Here is a 19,481-nt window from a genome sequence, read left to right on the forward strand (position 1 = left end):
CCAAGTTTGAGGGATATTGTAGCATCAGATTACTTTCACATAATTTATTAGTTTGCAGACTTTGTTCTCCAAACAAATTGAATGTGAAACAGATATTTTCTTTGACATTGTGTATACTACATACTGTTATCATGGGACCTGAACCATTGTGATGTTGTGCCTTTGTCTAAATAGTTAATACCAAACAAATATGCTGTTTATTCAAATGATTTGCATTAATTTGTTGGGGAATGTTTTCTACAAGTCCTTTTACACTGTTTCCATTTTAATTAAAAAAAATAAGCCTTCATTCAAATAACTTGCACGTGTTATTTACGTTGACTTTTGAACCTGAAACCCGGACTAAAAAAATTGGATATTCAAATAGGTGATCTTCAGATTCAGTAGAGGGACTTTTTCTTTCTGATTAATTTGAAGTTCATCAAATCGGGATTGTCTTTGTCTTGTTACTCTCTTTGGTTAAGGTAAGGGTCAGTTTTAGATTTTGGTTAGTCGTTTTGCAGGTCAGCAGTGTCCTTATAGTTTATAGTCTCTCCCGCCTGAAGATCAGTCTGTGTAGGGAAGTAGCTGTCATTAGTGGTTCTCCTTTTTGTTGAGTCACTGGTTTTGGTAAATGTCCTCTGGATGGTTGGAGTGGGGGCTTTCAACCTGCAAGACGATTCAGTTGAGTTTATCAGCTGTAGAGTCAACATGGTGTAGATTAGATGTGTTGATAGAGAAGAGTTTGCTTAAGAACAAGGTGTGATAATTTAGTCAATTGAAAACAGGTTGATATGAGTCATAACATAAACATAACAAATCTAAGCACTTTCCTAGCCTCTCATACTTATTAGGAAAGCCAATAAGCCATATTAGGAAAAGGCAATGTGACCATCCCGTACCTTGTTTAGAGCAGGGCTACTGTGGTTGGGGGTTTTCTTGTTACTTCGTAAGTTCCTCTTGCCGTACAGCTCTTGCACAACAGCACCAAACTGTACTCGAACTTTATTCTTCTGTAAGAGAGAATGAACAGCAAACAAATTGGTTACATCGCAGTGGTAAATAACTAAAAAGTGTTGTATTTCCTTGTCTTTCTGCAATGTAAACATACATTAAAGTCTCAACATTGTGAGACTGAGGATTATACTAGGAATTTACTGAAGAGGAATAACCCCTCTTACAAAACAATGATAGCAAGGGCTTAGAAATCTAGCTGTTCCTTGTTTAAGACATTGGGCTTTCCACAACATGGTGAAACTAAATATTGTGAGCACATTGTGGTGGTATCAAGTATTCTTTAAGACATCATGAACAACTTCAGTGAGGCAGTAGAAAAGAGAAGACTGCACCTGGATGTCACCCTTCTGTGTGACTCTGCAAACGGCAATGTCTTTCCCAGTCTAGTGTAGAATGAGCAGGTTAGAATCCAATGTAGACTAGATGATTATGATGGTTGCATGATTGGTCAATATATTTTATGCACTGTTACGTCTCAAACAACAACCAATTCATAATGATCATTATATGTATGTATCTAGAGTAATACAATAGCTTACCTTCTTACGAATGATCAGAATCAGTATTGCCAGACTGTACAAGGCCAACAGGACAAACAGCAGCCACAGCAAAACATGCCAGGCCATCTGCATGCCCCTCTCTGAAAGCACACAGGAGAACTGGCACTTGGTTTTCATATGGTTGTAACGGCAAAACTTGAGTAGAACTGAAAAGTCCCCCTTGCTACCCCAAACACTCTTACCCATAGAGATACATTAAATGATGAGTAATAATTTCAAATGACACATGTTCTATTTAATTCTATGCTCTTACCTCTCACCACCAGCGTGGTGCCCTGCCCTATCTCCTGTGCCCCGCGGCATACCACGTCTCTAAACAGGGCAGCACAGTGGTACACCCCGCTGTCATTGGCCTGGAGTGAGTTGATATTTAGGCTGTTTCTCTCCAGGCTGTATTTGTGTTGCTGGGTCATCAGATCGACCGAGTGGTGAGCGTCCTGCTTGAAGACGAACCAGAGGAAATCAATGTTCCTATTGGTATCATATGTATCGATGTTATCGATGTTACAGGGGAGAGAGGCTGACTGACCCCCTATCCGCCAAATGATATCGTCTGGTTGGTGTAACGATAACCCTGGGGGGCAGTTTTCCCTGTTCTCCATGAAGTCTGGAGTAAAAACAGATACAGGTACAATCATAAAGTTGTACTCTCAATCGTTATAAGTGAAGCTAATATGGAATCAAACCAGTTTTAATCTGATATTTGATCATACTGACATAAAGATACATTTAATTTAGCTGATATGTCCTTACCGGCTGTCGAGATGAATTAGCGTGAAAGAGGAAAACACTGGTAAATCCGTTCTGATGAAAACAATGTTGTGTGTGAATGCGCGCTGTGATCTCATGACTAAGTGTGCTATAGACAGAACAGGAAGATGGATGTTTTCACTTCTCTCAGTTTTCCATCCTGTTAACCAAGTATCTCATCATTATGTGTTTGGTGTTGTAATCCCAAACAAATTCTCTCACAGTTGTCAGTCAAAGCTGTCTTCTCGTAGTAATGTTGCAACATCAGCGAGATGTGAGAATCAATCTGTTCGCCGTTCTTCAAATTCAAGGGCCTGGCATGACTGTCACATTGCGTATTATTCAACTAGAAATTCTTACCAATGGATGCTGGTGGGCGTGTTTAGCACAGGTCTCACTCAAACCACTGTATCCAATCCGAACCCAACTTGCTTTGTAATTTACGTTTTTCTTACGCCCCCTTCCACGTCGACTTGCCCTATCGCCATATTTCAACTCGTTGCATCAAAAAAGGGATTTATGAAGCCGGTTAAATAAGTTAGTTTAAACCAGAAAATTTAACAGTAGACTTTAAGTCATTTTCACCGGTGTCAAAAGAAGGCATCAGCTCTAGCAATGAACATCTTCAGGTTAACGGGAGACCTCTCTCACATGGCAGCTATCATCATTCTCCTGCTCAAAATATGGAAAACCAGGTCGTGTGCTGGTGAGTATATTAGCTACTAAAATGTATATTTCTTCAAATGACTTATTGGCTATGTGCTGTCTACTTATGTATTTAGTTAGCCGTCTGCCCATATTCCAACCCATCTAGTTAGCTGTAGTTTAGATCCCTGTAGACAGCTAGCTAACATGGATAGTTAACGTTAGCGTTATATCCCGAACCCACTAATATTTAGTTACAGAACAAACAAGCAACGAATGGCATTAAGTGTTGATCAGTGTATATATAATGCATCATGAAACAATTATATGCAGATCCTGTTGTGTTCGCTAGTTGGTGAGCTTGAATTGGTTGAACGTTCGCTACTTCACCACAGTAGCATGTCAACTTGCTAGCTGTCTATTCTAGAGCGGCAACTTGGATTGCTCTGATTTTAAAGTTAACTACTAGTTTAACGGATTACTGTTTACTCAAAGCCTTCATTGAATATCTGGTTTGCCACCTATGTAACTGGTAGCTAGCTAACTTGATATGCAAAACATGTTAGCTACGGTATCTAATTAGCTAGCTACGTGTAACAGCCAAAATAGTCGATTTAAAAAAAAATCGATTACTCATAAAGTGATGCAGGTTTGGACACTCTACCTTGCTTTCAGATGAGGTATTTATTTATAACTTCTGTTTAAACATCCCGTCTAGTGTCACCTTGTTTTCTGCAATAGTCTGGCATGCGAGTTCACTCAATGTAGCCCGGCGTTTGATTGTTAGATCTGGACTCTGACGTGGCATTCTTGAAAGTCTCACGAAATTAAATTAGTTGGCAAGGAATCAATGCATTCTCACTCAAAAGTAGTCGACACTATTACATTTATGTCTCAAATTAGCTGAGCACATCCCATATTCTAAACACTCGCACACGTTTCTCTCATTGACCTTGTTTACATCGGATTAATTTGTTTTTGAGGCATTAGGATCTGCTGTCTTTTTCCTAATACCAGTCACTGTAATATATGGAATAAATAAGATTTATTGTGCACATTACGATTAGGCCTACATGTAGATGCATTAGTTGCTGGGTGAACACCCTGGTCTTGAGATGCTGCTGCATTTCTTGATGTAGTTTCAGCAAACAGATACACTTAATTTACCCTGTAGTCAGACATGGGTTTCTCTCATTCAAAGTTCTGTTAATAAGATACTATCACACTTGCAGCTCTGACCGGGCAGGGGCTTGCAAAGGAAGACTATTTCAGAAGTTGTGAAGGACTTGCCTTTCTTCCAGAACTTGTTCTTGAAGTGATGCAAAACTAGAAGAAGAATTTCTTATTTCATTCCCAGGTATTATCTGTCCTACTGTTGTAAAACTGGTTGTCCCTTCCAGGTATCTCCGGGAAGAGCCAGATCCTATTTGCTTTGGTCTTCACTACTCGCTACCTGGACCTCCTCACCTCCTTCATTTCCCTCTACAACACCACCATGAAGGTAAGAGGATGGCTGGGCCTTAATAATGAGCCTTCCTTTCCTTCTCTCCATACCTCCAAACCACTGATAGTATTGATTAAGTGTTATGAGTTAGACCAGGCGGAATCTGTGGAATCCCTTAGAGTTGTCTGCATAAGCAATTGACAACGTCCTCACCAAATCTCTCTGGGGCTTCAGATAAGTTCTATCTGTAGATTTCTTCTGGCACAAGTCCTTATGAGAGACGGTCTAGACTGCGCTACTATTTTCTTCTCAGCACCATTAATATGGGATACGTTCATTTTCTCCCTCTACTCTTCCCTGCAGGTGATCTACATTGGTTGTGCCTACGCCACTGTCTACCTGATCTACATGAAGTTCAAGGCCACCTATGATGGGAACCATGACAGCTTCCGAATGGAGTTCCTGGTGGTTCCTGTAGGGGGCCTCGCCTGCCTGGTCAACCATGACTTCTCTTTCCTAGAGGTTAGAGACATTTACATTACATATGAAGGAGAAACCCTTAGTTGATGGCTACTTAACCTATTCCGCATGGTCAGTTATGAGAGAGCTGGCGGATGAGATTAATGGCTAATATACATTGTTGTTTGTCTTTCTATCAGATCCTGTGGACATTCTCCATCTACCTGGAGTCGGTGGCCATCCTGCCCCAGCTCTTCATGATCAGTAAGACGGGCGAGGCGGAGACAATCACCACCCACTACCTGTTCTTCCTGGGTCTCTACCGGGCCCTGTACCTCTTCAACTGGATCTGGCGCTTTTACTTCGAGGGTTTCTTTGACATGATTGCCATCGTGGCCGGCATGGTGCAGACCATCCTCTACTGCGACTTCTTCTACCTTTATGTCACCAAAGGTGAGTGTCCACCTAAATGCCCACCTCTGATTTATGTTCTGCCATCTGTGTATTCGCTGTTTGACCTTCTGGTACTTTATGTATGCGTAAGTAAGCATTGTTGGAGTAATTGATGGTTGAGTTTGTAGGACTACATCATATTCTAAATGAGTTATACTCTATCTAGATACAGTTTGAATGTTGTAGTGCACAGGAGTCAGCACATTGCAAGGGAAATGCATAAAAAAAAATCATTGGACCCTCTGACATGTATCTCTATAATCCTCAGTGCTGAAAGGAAAGAAGCTGAGCCTGCCAGCATGAGAGGTTCAGACGGAGACCCCGTGTCTCCCAGCAGACTCAGGGTGCGTGGAGATGACATCACGGGAACCCCGCTGAGCAAGCACAAGATGCCTGAGAGACAGAGCGACTCAAGGGGGGGAAACACTAGTCTTCTTCATGAATAACTTTGAACTGGTAAACAACGGCTCCAAAACTGAATGAGAGGTCATCCCAGGTCTTCACGCAGTCATCAGATATCTATTTTTAGCATCTTGCCTTACCTTTTCTCATTGCTGTTCAAAATAGAAAGAAAACATGTTTTTTTTTTCGACATGAGGTGTGCTCTTTGATGGCTCAATATGCATTGTATTGATTAGGGTTGACTCAATACAAAGTACCATGCCAAACTTCAAAATGAAATGCAAAAATGTAGTCTTTGATTAAGATGGAAACGATGTGTCAAGGAGTATTATGTAATGATTTTATGTCTTGTTTTTTACATGACTGTACCCCCTTGGCCAATTTTATTATTCACAACTACATTTACTTATGTTTTGTAGGTGCTCTTTCATTTGGATATCCCAGTTTGCACTCCTCTCTTGAAAAAGTGATCCTGCAAAGCCCACTTCTGGGTTCTTGTGTTTATAGAACCCTTTGCCCAATATATTTTTTTCCAGTTGCCCTTTTGACATTTTTGGTAAAATTTGCTTCAATGCAGTTGTCAAATTTGAAAAGCATAAATTCTTCATCTTGGTGTCCTCCATTTATGTACATACTTGTCATTCTAAGATGAAGTTCCCCTCTTAACATGATACATATCACCGTTCACATCACCAACCAAAATAAGAGTTTATTGCATTACTTAGGCCCAGCATCAGCTTGTTCAACATTGGATGATTGTAAGTAATTTAGGGGTCCATATCAGTAAATGTGCTTCCCGATAGGGCTATTTGGTTTGTTTTCAATGCAGTCATAGACTAAGGTTAATTTGATTGAATACTGTAATTGCCTTACATGGTCAGTTTGTTTAGCTGTTTAAATAACGATGCAGTCATTTGTCACAGAGGTAAAAGACCCATTGAAATATACATGATATTCTAGAACAGGGTTGAGGAGGAATGTGTGAGATATGGTGTTTGGTATGTATGCAGTTGAGTAACATGTTGAGATTTGACCCATTTTCCCAGCTAAGTAAACCTTCATAGTCTTTTAATTTGAGTCATTCCTATAGCTTCTTTTGTTTTAAGTTGCATGATAACTGTGATACCACCTCACCTCCAATAAACTTTTTATGGAAAAGCACAATTTTATCTTGTTAATGTGAAAAAACACCTATGTACAGACAGCTAGAAAAAGATTAGCCAAAAAATGGTAAGTACTTAGAATTACTTGTATTTTATTAGAATCCCCATTAGCTGTTGCGAAAGCATCAGCTGCTATTCCTGGGGTCCACCTTAAACATGACAATACAGAACATTTAACAAGAACTGCTCAAGGCCAGAACTACAAATCTATGAAGGGTCAATCATTACAAATGGGCACACTTTTGTACATTAGAAAAATGTCTTACAATACTGAGACACTGGCTTTCTAGAGCAAATCAATTTAATGCAGTTGAAGTGATTTACTTTAAACATTCCATCAAAGTAACATCTCACCACTAACCTTCAGAGAAAAGGTACATTCAATTGAATACATATAAAAACACTTTATTTTTGATACAAATCATCAGTCACTATCATCTCTATTAGTGCATACTTTACATTTCTGGTTTACAAAAACAGACATGACCTTAGTCACAGAAACTAGCTCCCACTGTTCAAATGGACCACAGATTTTAAACGTAAAAGACTGACCTGTTATTAATCCTATGTGGATCAAAACTAGATTAACACATTTAATGAAATCTTTGGCAAATGTACACATTGTTTACAGAATACACAGATTGTCAAATACAATGTAGTAGTAACATGTATATTATTTTCACTGCTACCTGGTCATCTGTCATGTTCTAAATGGGCTTTGTTTAACAAATAATTTCTACCATTACAGGTTCTTAGTCCCCTCTCCATTGCAAATGATGAGGACAATAAAAACCAAGGTACATTCATTGCATGTAACATCTGACAATCAGACTAGCAACCGATAGCAGCTTGAATTTCAACTGTTTATGTATAAAATATACATATTTGTACTCTTAACCCTTAGAAAGATCAAGAAAATAGAGATATTAGTACAAATGCTATAATGCAATAAAATAAATTAACAATCAATGTGCCTACATTGTCAGGTGAAATTATACAACCTCCAGAATCATATAAATAAATATTAATACTTGTATCAATGGTGATGATTCCATTGGGCTGTTTGGATAATAGATTTTTATAGTTAAAGGCCCAGGGCAGTCAAAGACATGATTTTTCTGTTTTATAAATATTTCCAGACAATGATGTTGGAATAATACTGTGCAATTGTGAAAATGATGCCCTTTCAGTGCAAGAGCTGTTTGAAAAGACCACCTGAAATTTCAGCCTGCTTTGGTGGGCTGCCTGTTGACATCACCTGGCGGTAAATTAGTTAATAGACCAATAAGAAAGTGAGTTCCAAACATCTCTGACAATAACAGATATTGTTCAGTTTTTCCCTCCCCACTTAGACCTAAACAATTATTGCTTGAGAACATGCTCTTTGCTAAGAAGCAATTTTTGTTTGTTTTAATTTAAAACAAATCACAGTAAGGTACTTAATTATTAGCCAGAAATTATTTGATATTGAGATAAAAACAGCTGCATTGGGCCTTTAATGAAAAGTCAACCTGAGGTTTTACTCTATCTAATTCTCGAGTCTAGAGGAACCTCTATCTGCCAGTGAGAGGACTGCAGTGCAGTGATCAGTATACAATTGTGTCTGTAGAAGGCCATCTCCATCACTGACGCTGCAGCTCCTTATACCTCCGGCTTCATCTTCTTCTCTGCCAGATTTTAAAGTAGGGGAGAGAACAAACAACTTGAGTATTAAATTAAAGGGACACTTTAAACTTATGAGAAACAACATTGTATGATACAGTTAAAGTACACCTTAGCCAAATACCTTTAAACTCAGTATTTCACAATTCCTGACATTTAATCCTAGTAAAAATTACCTGTCTTAGGTCAGTTAGGATCACCACTTTATTTTAAGAATGTGAAATGTCAGAATAATAGTAGAGAGAATGATTTATTTCAGCTTTTATTTCTTTCATCACATTCCCATTTGGTCCGAAGTTTACATACACTCAATTCGTATTTGGTAACATTGCCTTTAAATTGTAAAACTTGGGTCAAACGTTTTGGGTAGCTTTCCACAAGCTTCCCACAATAAGTTGGGTGAATTTTGGCCTATTCCTCCTGACATAGCTGGTGTAACCGAGTCAGGTTTGTAGGCCTCTTTGCTTGCACATGCTTTCTCAGTTCTGCACACATTTTCTATGGGATTGAGGTCAGGGCTTTGTGATGGCCACTTCAATACCTTGACTTTGTTGTCCTTAAGCCATTTTGCCACAACTTTGGAAGTATGCTTGGGGTCATTGTCCATTTGGAAGACTCATTTGCGACCAAGCTTTAACTTCCTGACTGATGTCTTGAAATGTTGCTTCAATATATCCACATAATTTTCCATTCCTCATGATGCAATCTATTTTGTGAAGTGCACCAGTCACTCCTGCAGCAAAGCACCCCCACAACATGATGCTGCCACCCCCGTGCTTCACGGTTGGGATGGTGTTCTTCGGCTTGCAAGCCTCCCCCTTTTTACTCCAAACATAACGATGGTCATTATGGCCAAACAGTTCTATTTTTGTTTCATCAGACCAGAGGACATTTCTCCAAAAAGTACAATCTTTGTCCCCATGTGCAGTTGCAAACCGTAGTCTGGCTTTTTTTATGGCGTTTTGGAGCAGTGGCTTCTTCCTTGCCGAGCGGCCTTTCAGGTTATGTCGATATAGGACTCGTTTTACTGTGGATATAGATACTTTTGTAGCCGTTTCCTCCAGCATCTTCACATGGTCCTCTGCTGTTGTTCTGGGATTGATTTGCACTTTTTGCACCAAAGTACGTTCATCTCTAGGAGACAGAACACGTCTCCTTCCTGAGCGGTATGACAGCTGCGTGGTCCCATGGTGTTTATACTTGCGTACTATTGTTTGTACAGATGAACGTGGTACCTTCAGGCGTTTGGAAATTGCTCCCGAGAATGAACCAGACTTGTGGAAGTCTACAATTTTTTTTCTGAGGTCTTGGCTGATTTCTTTAGATTTTCCCATGATGTCAAGCAAAGAGGCACTGAGTTTGAAGGTAGGCCTTGAAATACATCCACAGGTACCCCTCCAATTGACTCAAATGATGTCAACTAGCCTATCAGAAGCTTCTAAAGCCATGACATATAATTTTCTGGAATTTTCCAAGCTGTGCAAAGGCACAGTCAATTTAGTGTATGTAAACTTCTGATCCACTGGAATTGTGATACAGTGAATTTTAAGTGAAATAATCTGTCTGTAAACAATTGTTGGAAAAATGACTTGTGTCATGCACAAAGTAGATGTCCTAACCGACTTGCCAAAACTATAGTTTGTTAACAAGAAATTTGTGGAGTGGTTGAAAAACGAATTTTAATGACTCCAACCTAAGTGTATGTAAACTTCCGACTTCAACTGTATATCTAGAAAGGCGTTTTTGTTCATCAACCAAATAATGTGTTAAGTTGAACACACCCATCTTGTTCTATGACTGTTACATTTGTCGCAGGCTCCAACCTAGTGACTCGGTACCTACTGACACTGGGTGAAAGAGAGAAAGAAAGAGGGAGATAATGAGAATCTCAAATGAAGGGCCTCTGTGTATGTGTGTGTGTTCACTCCAGGCTGTGTGTTTTGATACCGCTGGCTGTAGTAGAAGTTGAGCACATTGTAAGAGGTAATGTAACAGGCACCGAGGACCAAGGAGACCAGGATGGAGAGGATGGCCAGAGCAGAGAGCACACACAGCAGACTGACCCCTCCCAGGGATAGCAGAAACACTGGAGGGAGAGGGAGGAGGTAGGAATAATGAGGAAAAACAAGAGAGTGAGAAAGGGTTTCAGTATTAGCCACCATCATTGTCCCTGATAGACAGGCATTCAGGCTAGTTGTTATACTACACAGCTGGGAAGAGTGTATTGGCACTGTAGTAGTGGACAGTAGGTATTGTATAGGTAGTGTAGGGACTTACCCTCCAATAAAACTAAACCCACAGTGGCACCAATGAATGTAACAGTGGCAAAGGTTAGGAAAATCCCAATGGGTACAGTGGCCATGGCGCCAAATACCAACACAGCCATGGCTAAGAATGGGTGGCCATTGAGGTACTGCCCCATTGATGTGTTCATCAGCTCTGCCACCTAGTGAGGAGAGAGAAGGGTCGTGAACATGCTTCACATGACCTATTGTCCTATTAAGAAGTAATAGGTCCCTACATGCCTGTTACTGTTAGACCAAGAGTTTGTAACAGTGTTGCTGAAGAGGAGACAGGGTGCACTGTTACCTTGGGGTTATAGTACAGGCTGTCCATCATGCTACTCAAACTGCCTCGAAGCTGCAGTAGCCCTTTGGGGATAGTTGTCACATTGTTGCACTGCATTGTTTGGTTTCTGTCATGCACAGAAGAAGTGGAAGAGGAGATAAGGCGAGGGGATGAGGGATACATTTACAAATAAATAAATGTTGCTATGTCACATAGTTTAGCTACCCTTCATGGAGACACACATATGAATACCGAGTATCTAGCTAGCTCACTTATAAGTCTATTTCAGCAAAGCGCCTTGATGACACATCAGCTAACGTTTGTAGTAACAGTTAGCTGGGTTTCTTGGTTTGTTTACTTTCACTAACGTTAGCCTAGCTGAATAGCTAAAGCGATTTCCAACGACTTGCTAGCTAAAAAAGCAAGCAACACATTGAGTTACTCCTCAATTCCACACGACTTTAATTTTAACACAGCAAATCGTGTAGTTCGCTACTAATCCAAACGTTTTGCAAAACTGTTCGTTACCTTCTTCTTCTATAATATTATGGCGGTCCGCAAACAAACGTTATCGTTGAATGCCGCCACCTACTGTACTGGAGTGTCTAGTCAATCATAGTTTACGGACTAAAGAACCAAACATTAAGAACAACTAAACCCTCCTATCTAATTCTGTACTACTCTGTTCGTTACCTACCTGTCAGTAAGTGTGCCGACTGGTTTGAAGCTGCGTGTGAACTATCGCGATGTTAACAAAAAGGTGTAAAATGCATAGAACAAAAATTACTAGGACTGAAAAGCATATCTGACTGATACATAGATATAGAACCTATAGAACAAACAACCCATTCAAGAAGTTTGCATCCAAATTATCTACCCTTCTCCCCAAGTGTACACAGAGAGGAATAGGCAGTGGTCAGTCTAAAAAAATACAACAAAAAAATCTTATACAAAGGACAACAGACAGAATCAAGGCTTGGACTGGCAACCCTGCAGTCTCGAGGCAAATACTACATCCCTTTCTTCACAGATAAAATTACATAACTGGTGATGAGAACTGCACCTGTATCTGGGAAATCATATGATACTGTAATACGAAAGTAAAATATCTAGGTTATGTAAGAGCCCAGGCAGCCAATAGATAACAACATGGAAGATCTCTATGCTGAGTGTGTTCACTGTGTGTGATATATCCCCTTCAGTGAGAGTGAGGGTAGTCTGGACACAAAAATTATGCTTACATTTCCCTAGGTGTGGGCAGTGGGCTGTGCCTTCTCAAAAAGTAATCTGCAATAGTTTGGATCTCAGTACAATATGTGAGACACATTGAAATATAATTAATAGAACTGAAAAAACACAGACACATAGAAGACACATAGAAATTGAATATAACTGGCATCCCCATTCAAGAAGGTTACGTTCCAATTCTCTACCCTTCCCCCCAAGTGTACACAGAGACAGATAGGCAGTGGTCAGTCAAATAAATATTTGCTTACTGGTCATGAAAAACTAAAACAGAAAAGCAACAAAACAAGATGATGCAAAATAACTTGTCTGTACTTCATGACAGAGAAAATAACCAGAGCCTGCCCACTGGTCATTCTCAAGCATGCCTCTCTCCTTTGCGCTCTTGCGACCAGGGAAACACTGTGAGACATCTCACTCCTATTATCATAGCACCGGGGTTACACAAGTAGCCCTAAGTTCTATTTCAAATACTTGTTTCGATGTCTCACATTGGGATATAGCCAAGTCCCATATCGCAGACATGCTATCTGAAGCCAGGGTAGTCCCAACAGTATCACCCCTCAAAGGCTCCGACACTGAGAACAGTATGTGCCAATGAAGATGTAATGACTTCCAGTCGGTAAAACCTCAAAAGTATGAGTGGTGGCCCAACATGCCATCTCACAAATCTCTTATAAAGAGATGCCTTTGAACAGAGTTGACCCCCTTACAGGAGGGCACCCAAGACACTAAAGAGTTGGTCACTGTTACGTCATGCGCAAAGCACGTACTATACAAAAAAAGTGGAGACACTTCTTCCATAGAAGTGAAGGGAGGCGGTTGTAAAGCCATAAACTTTAAGGCGAGACAATTGCAATTGCAGCTGACCTTAGGCATAAATGCTGGGTTAGGCATTATCCATGTTACCTTGGATAACATCAGGTCAAACTGTAGGCATAACTGGTGGACTTTATTCAGAAAAGCCACCTTTAAGGAGGGATATTTCAACTCCACACTTTCCAGCGGCTCAAATGGTTGCTGTGAAATCAGCTCAAGCACAATAGACATATACCAAGACGGGGCTAAAGGCTTGGAGACTGGGCGTAAGCAGCGCGCTCCCTTCATGAAACCACATAACAGAGGGTGTTTCCTTACTGTGTTGTTAAACCCTATCGACAGGCCGGCTAGATAGACCTTAACAGTGGAGAAAGCCTTCCCTCTGTCCAAAAGGTCCTGTAAAAACCATACAAATTTGGATACAGAGCGATTGGTAAGGAATGATCTATTTTAGATCACACCATGTCTCAAAACACACCACTTGTTTCCATACAGTGAGCTTGTAGAAGGGGCTCTGGCACGTTGGATAGTCTCAATGACTCCAAGAAGCAAGCCTGTCGCATTTATCTTCTCAAGAGCCAGGCCAAGAGGGCCATGGTTAATGTGTGAGGGTGGAACCTCTCTCTATTCACCTGGGTCAAGAGATCCCTGCGTAGCACTCGTTGCCAAGGCTCGTTGTAAAGGAGGAGAATCTCCACTGACAACAGTGTAGAGAGGTGTAGGCAGGAGGCAGTTGCAGGTTTGGAACTAGTGAATTTATTAAAGCACCATATATTAAAGCAAAACCCAAAGTGCAAAATAATAAAGTACTCAGGAAATAGGAGATTCCTCTCAGGAAAACAAGCAACATTTACAATGAACGACAAAGACAAATGACAGAGGGAGTATATATACAGTGATAGGGTGGGGATTGAAACCAGGTGTGTGTAATGATGACAAGACAAGTCCAGGGTTAATGAGTGAAGGGTGTTTGCCAGCAGCAGGTTCGGCAGCAGCTAGAAGGCCGGCGAACGCTGGAGCTGGACAGGAGGGGGAGCAAAAGCGAAGGATGGTGTGAAAAAGAGCTCCCCTGGCCATCAAGGGGCTACAAAAATGAGAAATAATCCTACCCACATCCATATATTTTTTATTTAACTAGGCAAGTCAGTTAAGAACAAATTCTTATTTACAATGATGGCCTACCAAAAGCCAAAAGGCCTCCTGCGGGGACGGGGCCTAGGATTAAAAAAAGAAATTCATACAATATGACAAAACACACATCACAACAAGAGAGACACAACACTACATAAAGAGAGACCTAACACGGAACCCAAACCGGCTGCGCGCGTGAACTTATAATGGCTAGCCCCAAGTCGATATTATATATATATTTTTTTTAATATTGTGCATTTTGCTGTTTGCCTCATGACTCCTGCGTACTTTGACTACAAACTTTCTTTATCCAACTGTGGGACAGACTATGTTTCTAACTCCAAATCTATCCTTTCGTAAAAAACATGTTGAAAGATGTGAGAGCTCACATTAAGCTGTGTCTCTCTCTGAGGGGGGCGTGTCCTCTACAATCCTACAAATCCTTACCCACATACGCAGTCAGGCACTAGCCTTTTGGGGGTCCTAAGCCCAAAATGTTGACTTTTTAACATTCATTTCCTGCAAACTTACACATTTTGCCATGGGTCATAGAGATAATGTTTCAGTTTTATAGCAAGGGCACATTTTGCAGTTTTACAGGTAATGCCTTGCAATTCTACACATTTTGCCATAGGGTGCAGAGAAACGTTTGTCGTTTTTAAGCTAATTTCCTTAAATTCTACACATTTTGCCTTGACTTATGGTATGTTAATATGATATCTGAGTGAGAGTTACTTACCAGAGCTGGCTAGGCTAACTTGCTGACATGGGCTAATTGAGTGACTGCCAGTGACCCCAACTGAATTCCTAATATTTGGAAAGTGATCTGCGGGCCGTGCCGCCTGTTACCCAATTCCTTGCATAGAGCATTACTTTTCGCCAAGGGTGTGCTGGTATATGCAATCTCAGTGGTACATCTCCTGCTATCGCAAAGAACAACGGGCAGTGCGTATTTTTGTGCGATGTGAAAAGATCTATGCTGGCTAGACCGTTTCTCTCCCAGTCTTGGTTCACCACCTGGGGATGGAACCTCCAATCCCTGTATAGGGGATTCCCTCTGGACAACAAGTTCGCTCTCACATTCAGTACGCCTGGGACATGACTCACGTGTAGTGAAAGTAGGTGTGCCCTGCTCCACAAAATAATCTTGACAGCTATTCTGTGTAGATGCAGAGAGCGAGTGCCACCCTGGCAGTTGATGTATGCCACCCCAGTAGTATTGTCTGTCCCAACAAGCTCTTACAGTCTCACTGCAGAATTAGACATTCATCCACGTTCTCCAAATGTCAAATTTCAAAGTTGTTCCAAACGCCAAATTTCAACGTTATTTAGTTAGTCTTACTGCTCTGTATCGTTCCATTTCTCCAAACATCACATTTTGAAGCTAAGGGTTAAGTTTAGGCACTCATTACGAATGGTTAGCGTAAGGGTTAAGGTTTGGGATAGTGGGATCAGTAGTGGGATCAATAGTGGGATCAGACACACAACCTTCTGATCCAGAGTTGCAGTCATTCCAATGGGTAACGGTTAAGGTTAGGGATATGGTTGAACAGGGAGAGGCACTGTTGGAACAACATGATGTGGCTGTCCGATAGCGTAGCCCGATAAGAGAGAGATCCCAGTATTCTATTTTATGTGTGGGCATCAAAGAGCTCTTTTTCTGGTTGATCTTGAACCATAACTCTTTGAGGTGGGTTACAAGGGAAGCCGTGTCTCATACCGCTTGCTTGGGTGCTATAGCCTCCACACACTTGCTGAATGTACGGGAAGATAGGGCTAGCCCGAAGGGAACAGCAAGGTATTCGTAGGCTGTGTCTTCAATGGCGAACCTGAGAAGCTTCCTGTGTGCAGGCAGAATATTTATGTGAAAATAAGCATCCTGAGGTCGACTGGTGAACCAGTTGCCTTGACAAATAGAGCAAGACAGCACATTGATAGTAAGCATATGGAACGTGAACTTGCTCAAGAAGCTGTTGAGGACCCGTATGTCCAAAAGGGAACAAGGAAGTACCGGGAGTATAAGCCTAGATTGTTACAATGAGTGAAGGGGGGGAACATAAGAGCGGACTCAGAAGAGGAAGCCGGGATGAATGCACAAAAAGGTTTATTGATCACAGAGAAATGGGGAGTGCAGAACCGGGGTAGCTCAGAAAAACCAGGAGGGTGGAGTGAGGTTGGAGTTGGCTGAGTAGAACAGGTCCTGAGGGGAATCGAAGGTGATGGTGGTGAGTGATATACAGAGCAAGGTGGTTGGTGGTGAGATGTGGAACAGGAGACAGGAGACAGAAACAGAGCGGTAACTGCAAGGAGAGGACACAAATGGTGTAAGGCAGGAAAACGAGCAAAGCAGCACAACAGGATCTTGAGAATAGACAAAAGGCTAGAATGATAACTGACTGAGCAGAGATTACGATCTGGCAGAGTGGAGGTGGCAGGAATGAGTATGTGGAGGTGGCAGGAATGAGTATATGTAGAGGTCTTGATTTATTGGACGATTTGCAGCTGGTAGGGATCTGCTCTGACTCCAGCACACCTGTCTCCAACCACACAATCACAACTGCAGGTTAAGACAATACCGGATGAACACCAGAGGGCGTAGTGGGCGCAGATGTGACATAGATGGCTCTCTGCCACTGATATTACTCTGCCCCTTTGATTAGTGGAGAGGAAATTGTCTGCTCTAGTATGCAGTCTGAGTCGCCATTTGCTATTGAAACCAAAACTCTGTTGAAAATGGATGGCTTCATAGAGAACTGCAGTCTGTACCCCTTTATGACTGTGGACAAGACCCAGGGCTGGACTGCCAGTTCCCTGCTCTTGCGGTGAGTCGCCCACAAGTCTGATGACTCTCACACACCAGTGTCATATTTTTGCTCTGTACCCTAGGCAAGGCGCCTGGATGCAACAAACTTTTGTATTACAAAGCACAGTGTTAAAACACTGGGCAATTTGTCTTCCTGCCTCTCTTGCTTGTGAAAGCGCCAATGAGAGAGTTATGGCACAGGGGGTGAGGCCCCTCCCATCTTCCCTGTGAGCGGATGCATAGAGATTAGCTGCTCTATATGAGCGGCAGGGTTTTAGGACAAGGACAAGGAGTGAACTGTTGGATGCTCCTCAGAAGCCCTTCTTTCCCCCAAGGGATTCAGGGTGCAGGACCCTGATGCGGTAGCAGCGAAAGACCGCCTCCCCTACTGTTAGCCTCTGTTAGGAGAGCCGAACTGTGGGTTAGCTGCCTGCTGCATTTCTGTGGGTTTTGAGTTACGTTAAACCCTGAAGCCCTGGCTCGTGGAAGGGGAGACCGGGTTACCACAGTTCCCAGGTCTACAGGGCAAGCAGAAGTTGAAGGCTTCACCTTCATTTTTGCAGAGTTTGTACTTCTGCTGCATGGTTAATTCGGCACTATAGGAGCATCAAGGAAATCTGCCTATTCTTTGTACGAGAGGTTGGACAAGTTGAACCACACCGCTCTCTCCCCCGCGCGCCATAAGACTCATGGTGCACCCACAGCCTCTGGAGGCTCGGAAGTTGAGATCTGCAATGACGCAGATCTTGTCCCATTGGTCCTGGTTGGCTGTGCCTTTGACTTAGAGAATGCTCATCTCTTGTAACAAATCGACCTGGTAAGCCAACAGTAGAGACGTTACATTCAACGCCCGTACTGAACATGCCACAGACACGTATACCTTTTGGAATATGGAGGCGGTGAAGCACTCCATCTTCCCAGGGAGATCAGTGCTGTTCATACTTTCCTCCCATTGAACCAGTCCCTCTTGGCACTGCCACCCCCCATGGGTGCAGGCCATGTATTTGTCATCGCGTGCTGATGTGCGCTGAGGGAGGAAGAGTACCTCGAGCCAATGGTCTTGAATCTCCTTTTCCTCCTCTCCCTACTTTCACTTCTCGTCCTCCTTGCTGTTTCATCTTGATACAGCAAATCGAGGACCCCGTATTCCATAAGGTATGTGGGGTAGCCTCAAGACAAGTTGTTTGGGGGCTGCTCTGCACACTCGCCGATGGAGGGAGTTTGCAGGCAGTGCCCTACAATGTACACAGTACTTGTATTATTAAGCAAGTAAATCCAAGACACTCAATTTAGAATGTATGTTACGTTTCGTATGGTATGTATTAATTTGTGGATGGCCATCACCCATTTTGTATGATATGTTAGGAATAACAATTTGTATTATATGTTACGAATTTGCAAATCATACAATATGTTATGAATTTGCTAAATTTACAATATGTTACAAAATCTGCAAAACTTATGTTATGTTATGAATTCTAGCTAGGTGGCTAGGATAATAACGTTAGCTAGCTGGCTAGGATGCTAATGTTAGCTAGCTGGTTAACGTTAGCTAGTCAGCTAGCTTGCTAAATAGTGATTTTCGTAAATTAACTTTGTCTCTACATTAACTAACATATTCCTCTCAACTGTACATTTTTTTGCATGATTCGTTTTAATTACTTACATTTGCTTCCATCCTAGTATTTTTGTCAGCCATCTCTGCTTAAGAATATCTCCAGCACAGGGTCGCATACCGTCAAATTAGTCATGAGAACCACTCGATATGATTGGTCATAGCCCAATGGTCGTCGCAGGGGATTTGCATAAAGTTGGGACATTTTTTACTTTTTTACATCCTCCCACGCCACGTTTATGCCACCCAACGGTCCCCCGCTCTCCGCTTCCCAAGGCTTTTCTTCCATTGAAAATAAATGGGAAGCGGTGTTTCAATGCACGGTACCACATGCTAGTGTACACGGCAGGGCAAAAGAGCTTTCATTGTCTGCTTATATACCCCCTTTATTTATTTATCCTATAGTTCAGGGAGAATACTGTAAGAACAGCCCATGTTCTGAATTCTGTCCTCTACATTTCAAAAGTCTTAGCTTGCTCATTAATGTCTTAATTGAAATTACGTATTGCCTCTTATCCGCTCGTCATTCCCTTATGCTATAGTTTGTACATCGCAATTTTAAGTAGAAACCACATTAGTTTAAGCAAGTCAGCCATATCCACTATATTTCTTAAAAATGCAGTAAATGAGGTTGAATATCTGTTTCGTTGCCAGACAAGACTCCGCTGATAGCCAGGTGTAGCTGTGGTAAGGATTTACTCCATGGTGCTGAAAAGAAAGCTCTGCTGTTGGGACAGCTTTATGTAGGCCCTAACAGTTTGTGGGC

At 41.7% G+C, this 19,481-nt stretch overlaps 3 protein-coding genes across 8 annotated transcripts; 1 reads left to right on the top strand and 2 right to left on the bottom strand.

Moving 5' to 3' along the window:
• Positions 1-29: 29 nt before the first annotated feature.
• si:ch211-139g16.8 (immunoglobulin superfamily member 6) lies at positions 30-3,735 on the bottom strand. 2 transcript variants are annotated; one of them, XM_055884183.1, is made up of 6 exons: positions 3,616-3,735; positions 1,810-2,163; positions 1,536-1,636; positions 1,329-1,379; positions 882-992; positions 30-648 (listed from the first exon to the last, which is right to left on the bottom strand). In XM_055884183.1, exons 2-6 carry the CDS (start codon positions 2,156-2,158, stop codon positions 598-600), a joined length of 663 nt encoding a protein of 220 aa, XP_055740158.1. In that variant the 5' UTR covers positions 2,159-2,163; positions 3,616-3,735; the 3' UTR covers positions 30-597. The 2 variants fall into 2 exon arrangements, with proteins under 2 accessions (XP_055740158.1, XP_055740150.1); XM_055884175.1 differs by lacking the exon at positions 3,616-3,735 and adding an exon at positions 2,310-2,647.
• LOC129824486 (ER lumen protein-retaining receptor 2-like) lies at positions 2,778-6,873 on the top strand. The gene is made up of 5 exons (XM_055884191.1): positions 2,778-3,012; positions 4,352-4,452; positions 4,759-4,917; positions 5,055-5,307; positions 5,576-6,873. Exons 1-5 carry the CDS (start codon positions 2,922-2,924, stop codon positions 5,608-5,610), a joined length of 639 nt encoding a protein of 212 aa, XP_055740166.1. The 5' UTR covers positions 2,778-2,921; the 3' UTR covers positions 5,611-6,873.
• A 71-nt stretch (positions 6,874-6,944) lies between these two features.
• Positions 6,945-12,153, bottom strand: LOC129824496 (lipid droplet assembly factor 1-like). 5 transcript variants are annotated; one of them, XM_055884211.1, is made up of 6 exons: positions 11,800-12,153; positions 11,124-11,229; positions 10,812-10,980; positions 10,482-10,620; positions 10,316-10,381; positions 6,945-8,539 (listed from the first exon to the last, which is right to left on the bottom strand). In XM_055884211.1, exons 2-6 carry the CDS (start codon positions 11,217-11,219, stop codon positions 8,401-8,403), a joined length of 609 nt encoding a protein of 202 aa, XP_055740186.1. In that variant the 5' UTR covers positions 11,220-11,229; positions 11,800-12,153; the 3' UTR covers positions 6,945-8,400. The 5 variants fall into 5 exon arrangements, with proteins under 5 accessions (XP_055740186.1, XP_055740181.1, XP_055740176.1 ...); XM_055884206.1 differs by lacking the exon at positions 11,800-12,153 and adding an exon at positions 11,631-11,759; XM_055884201.1 differs by lacking the exon at positions 11,800-12,153 and adding an exon at positions 11,375-11,624.
• Positions 12,154-19,481: the final 7,328 nt, after the last annotated feature.

The sequence above is a fragment of the Salvelinus fontinalis genome, chromosome 2 (assembly GCF_029448725.1).
Source record: "Salvelinus fontinalis isolate EN_2023a chromosome 2, ASM2944872v1, whole genome shotgun sequence".
Taxonomy (NCBI): domain Eukaryota; kingdom Metazoa; phylum Chordata; class Actinopteri; order Salmoniformes; family Salmonidae; genus Salvelinus; species Salvelinus fontinalis.